The 5186-nt window shown below is 26.0% G+C and overlaps 1 protein-coding gene across 1 annotated transcript; it reads right to left on the bottom strand.

The window, feature by feature from the left end:
* Window positions 1-702: 702 nt before the first annotated feature.
* Window positions 703-4625, bottom strand: LOC135931224 (U1 small nuclear ribonucleoprotein 70 kDa-like). Its single transcript, XM_065468188.1, has 11 exons — window positions 4451-4625; window positions 4345-4407; window positions 4247-4301; window positions 4142-4206; window positions 4033-4095; window positions 3909-3990; window positions 3452-3553; window positions 3328-3403; window positions 1673-1741; window positions 1360-1587; window positions 703-1092 (listed from the first exon to the last, which is right to left on the bottom strand). Exons 1-11 carry the CDS (start codon window positions 4592-4594, stop codon window positions 810-812), a joined length of 1230 nt encoding a protein of 409 aa, XP_065324260.1. The 5' UTR covers window positions 4595-4625; the 3' UTR covers window positions 703-809.
* Between the last annotated feature and the right edge of the window lie 561 nt (window positions 4626-5186).

Below are 5186 nucleotides of genomic sequence, written 5' to 3' on the forward strand. Positions count from 1 at the left end.
TCTAATTATTTTATTTGCTTCAATTTAAATATGCAAACTATATTCAACAAAATGTTAAATTTACAAATTATGCTATAAAGATCATGTATTATTATTTCATTTTAAGAAAATGCATGTATTTTAAGAAAAAAATTAATAAAATTTAAGGAATTTATTAAAATTATCATATTATTTTTATTAATTATTATATACCAGGACTGATTCGCGATGAGTAAATTATCGGCTCTAGATCGAGTTCTTATGATAAAGATTCGAAGGCTGAGGAACTCGACAATTTTGGGCAAACCAACAAAATAGAGCTACAGCTGACTCATATCTAAGCACACCCATTAAAACGCCAATCCATACTATACCCACCATATTACAAAAGAAAATTAAAAAGACGGGGTTTTTTAAGTTAGTTATATATTTTCTTAAACTAAATTTAATTAGCATAATTGAAAATTCTGGTTACATTAGTCATTGATATTACAGTTGACTTAAATTAAATGATGCCCATCCCATCTATGTAAGTTCCATAATTAATTAAATAAGTTATCTGTATTATTCGTCTAAAATTATAGTTATTAAATTTTGAAAAATCAATAATTAATGACGATTTCGCCTAAGTAATTTCTCTTTTAGCATCAACCTGCACTTATGCAATAAAATAATATTTAAACTACAAAAATTGTCATAAAATGATCAGGCTTTATTTTTATTCACAGAATCACAGACTATGTATTATATATAAGGATTTTTTTTACAACCATTTAAATATTATACATAAATTAAATATATAACCATATCTATAAAAAAAGAAAATTGTATCAATAAATTTGATTAATTTTATTCTGTTGTTCTACAATATTGTCGTTCATAGTTACATCTGTATTGTCTCCATTCTCTTCATTCGTATTATAATAATAGCGTTCTAAGCTATCCATTTCATTGTTATTTTGTTCAGATATATCTTGTGGTTGATCATTAGAGTTGTTGAACACAAAATCATTGCCTATGTATTTGTCATATCCAGGATCCATCTTTTCTTTTTTAATATCATTTGGTTGTAGAGGTAATGTGCTTTGTTTGCTATCGTCAGATACCAGTTTCCTGAAAATAAAATTAATTTGCAAAGTAAATCTAAAATAAGTTAAAGTAATGTGCCAATTTTTTAAAAGACAATTAGCTAGAGCTCAGACAATAAAAGAAAATTTATGTGTTAATCAAACAAAATTTCCTTTGTGATACCCAAAAATATATTAAATTCATGTGGCAAATAGGGCCAAATTTATTATTCAATGTACTATTTTTGATAGTTTTTTTGTAAAATAACCCATAGCAAGCCTAAATTTTTTATTGTAAAATAATTTTCTAAACTTGGATGATCTATCCTTGTCCCGATGACGATCTTTTTTGGACCTATCTTTTTCTTTGCTTCGACTTCGACGCTTTTTGTTTTCCTTACTACGACTTCTTTTGTTTTTCTTTTCCTTCTTAACCTTTTTAAGATCGACTTGCTCACCATCGAGTTTCTCCTTTTTAATTTCGGGAGAACCATTGTGTTCCTTCTTAGGAATAGGGTCATGTTTACGCTTTTCTCGGCTCCTTTTTTAAAATATTGGGTTGTGGAAATATTAGAATTCATATATTATAAAAATGAATAATACATTAGTTAATAGTGTTAGGTAACCTTGAACGTGAACGACTTCTTTTACGCTTGCTGTGACTGGAGGCCCTGTGCCTGTCTTTATCTTTTTCCCTGTAAATAAAATAATGCTATAGCAAATACTAACATCATTAGGGCAATATTTGTTTTATTTTCTATTCAAATTATGATTGAGGAGAAACAAAAGATAATTTATTCAAAATATTTAATGCATACTTTTCCATTTTATATAAAATCCAGAAGTAAATTAAATTGATTTTATAAATATTTTTGATATTTCTAGATATAAATTAATAAAGGCAAAATCGATCCTTTTATTCAATTGGAGGGAAAAGTTTGTTGGCCATCCTCCAATTCTGAGTGAAAATATAAGACTTTGATAGCTGATCTGAGACATCAGATAAAATTTAATTATATAAAAAAGTTTAATTTCAAAATTTTAATTAGTCTTTTCTATATTCTTAAGAGAACATTTTGTATATAGCAAAAAGTTATCTTTAAAAAGCTGCAAATTGTGCATTATTTATATTTGAATATTTGTTACTATTTTTTAGCCAGATCCCATGACCTGGTGGGAAATTTTTTTTAGATCTAGGCCATTATCAATGGCCAATTTCTACAAATGCTGATATGGAAGAAATCTCAAACTTAAAATATTTATTATTCCCTATTTTATTGTTATGCATTGAATTTAAATATCAGAAATATTGGCACTGCAAATTTTCTACTTCTTTTATTTTTATAATATAAAAATTATTTATGGATGAATGTGACTTATTAAATATTTGTAAATCATTTTCTTGCTGCAAATCAAATGATGTGTGGTGTTGCATTTTCAAAAACATCAATTTAGGTGCATTTTTAAAATAGATAAATCAAGATTTTAGCCAAAAATAATTATCTAAGCCTCAAGATGTCACATATATGATAGAGATGGCCCCAGTTAACATAATTTTTCCTATTATTTTAATTATATTACCTACAAAATAAGTACACTATTTAATATAATAAATTCTATCTTAAATTTTGAGATTATTAATAAGAATATATAATTATATAAGTCTACAAGATTGACCCAAAAATTATTGGCTTGTTATATTATAATAAAATATATTAAATGCTATCTTCTTGGATTAAATATAAAATTACATTCCTATTCTAATTATTTTTATTATATTTAAAGATTTAAACCATATATTAGATCAAATGAGATATAATTGTTAATTTATATTACTTTATTAAATATATTCATCAATTTAAAATTTAATGGTTTGTTTATAGTAAGGTTGTGCCAATTTATTTTGACCAATCAAATATTACTAAAAAATGATGCAAAATACTTACATTAATTTGCACTTACCCATATCTTTAAAAACCCAATATCACAAAAAAATCAGTAAATTTTCTAAAAACCAATAATCTTTCACAAATGATCAAGTATACTTTTTCTCAAAGGTTAATCATTTCATTTAAAATCTGGGGAATTATTATGATTAAATATAATGTTGTTATATGCCTCAAATTTATTTATATAAATAAAGGATTATATTGTAATTTCAAAATACATCTTATACATGTTTATTTTTAATTTAAATTATGTGTTGAGAAATTGAAGGTTTTTTTGTTGAAGAATGGTATATTAAGTTAATTATAATTTTAAAATAACATTTTGTATTTACCTGCTACCATGTCTTGATGCTGTTTCTGGAGTGATTGCATCATTTGGACCTTTTCGGCTATTACCTAACCCTCCCCCTTTAAATGATTATAATAAAATTATTATAAACAATCATTTTTGTTTACCAAATCTTCTTGGAAGCCAACCTTTAATAGTCCTCCCTCTTTCAACATCAACTATTACTCTTCTACCATCAATTTTTCTACCATCTGCCCTTTTATAAGCAGCTACATCCATATAAAATAATTTTTAAGATTAAATCCTATATAAAAAGTAGAGTTAAACAGAGTAAAATTTTTTTACCTTAATCCTTATGAATAAATATCCATTTTCATGATATTGGATTAAAATTTATATATTTTTAAGATAACATGTTAACAAAAATTTCAATAATTTACCTGCCTTACCTTAATAATCAACCCTAATTTTATGAGGATGCGGAGTTTAGCATGATAATAAATAGAGCCATAGAAAATTGTAAACATTCAAACTCATTCTGAGTAATATATAAAATATAGATTATTTATAATATATTAATAATTCTCATTCTTAATAATGTATTAAATGAAATATATATTCTACCATGCATGTCTCTTTCATGATCATATTCAACAAAAGCATACCCCAATGGTTTTCCATTTATTTTATTATGAATTAAATAAATCTACATATAATTTAAAAATTGACTATAATATAATTATTATACCTTTTTTATAGCACCAAACTCTGAAAATTCCTTTTTAAGTTTAGATTCAGATGTGTCGAAATTCTAAATACACAAGGGTTATTTATATTATTAAAAAATAGTTTTTTACAATTCTAGCTACAAAAAGTGTTCTATATGGATCTTGAGTAGATCGAGTGTTATTAAGTGGATTCCCTAAAAATATTTATATAATAGGTTGAACATATGAAAATACATAGTGCAATTCCTTGCTCAATAACATATGCCATTTGTTCAATTTTTTCCCGTCTCTATAAATAAAAATTGATAAAACATATGTGCATATATAAATACTTTGCGTTCTCTTCTTTCCGCTCTTGTCTCTTGTTTAACTGGAGGAGGAAACTCTTTTAGTGGCTGCAAAAAAACCTATAAAATTTTATTATTTGAGTAAATGTACATCAAAGAATTTGACAAAATTTCCGATTCCAGAATAAGGAATTCTTCTCCGTTCATGTGATAATTTTACAAGAGGTGCAAGATAAGGTATGGGTTCTCTCGGGGCAAATAATGCCAATAAATTTGGTGGAAGAAATTGAGTCATACACCAAATTCAAAATGGTTGCTATAATGAATGAAAGATATATTTATAGTACAATAAATGTATGTTATGGACTTAAGAAAACCATGGCGCACTTTAGATGTCTATTTTTGAGCCTATCGGACTTCCTATACCAACCATTATTCATATTTAACATTTATTTGATAGGTCGTGGGAGAGAGAAAATTATTTATTATTGCCCTATTAATAATGGGGGGGGGGTTAACTATTTCTCTCGATTTATAATTAAGGTTCTTGAAAGCAACTTATTATCTAAAACATTAATTTCATATAAGGCAAAATATAATTACATGATAACTCCAGTATCTTTCAATTCAACAAAAATATATTTGTACGTGAAAAATTTGCAGGGACGTAGCTATGAAAAACCACAAGAGACCTCCCCCCCCCCCCTCAAAATAGGCATCTTTGCTGAAAACAATTTATAAAAATGTATCACTAATATTGAAATTTCTGAAACTAGGATGAATATATGAAGAATCGTGAGGGGGGGGCACAGTGTTAGTTGTAATAACGAAGTGGAAAATTGTTCATTAAAATAAAATGTATAATAAGTTTTGTGAAATGTATTCTC

Source organism: Gordionus sp. m RMFG-2023, chromosome 1, assembly GCF_954871325.1.
Source record: "Gordionus sp. m RMFG-2023 chromosome 1, tfGorSpeb1-WG-v2, whole genome shotgun sequence".
In the NCBI taxonomy this organism is placed as follows: domain Eukaryota; kingdom Metazoa; phylum Nematomorpha; class Gordioida; order Chordodea; family Parachordodidae; genus Gordionus; species Gordionus sp. m RMFG-2023.

Bases quoted from the DNA above. Each gene is read 5' to 3' on its own strand.
- LOC135931224 (XM_065468188.1), bottom strand. From the start codon at position 4,594: ATGACTCAATTTCTTCCACCAAATTTATTGGCATTATTTGCCCCGAGA. The intron at 1,588-1,672 runs GTTACCTAACAC...ATTTTAAAAAAG, and splicing joins AGAAGTCGTTCACGTTCAAG to GAGCCGAGAAAAGCGTAAAC. The intron at 1,093-1,359 runs GTTTAGAAAATT...TTTTATTTTCAG, and splicing joins GACAAGGATAGATCATCCAA to GAAACTGGTATCTGACGATA.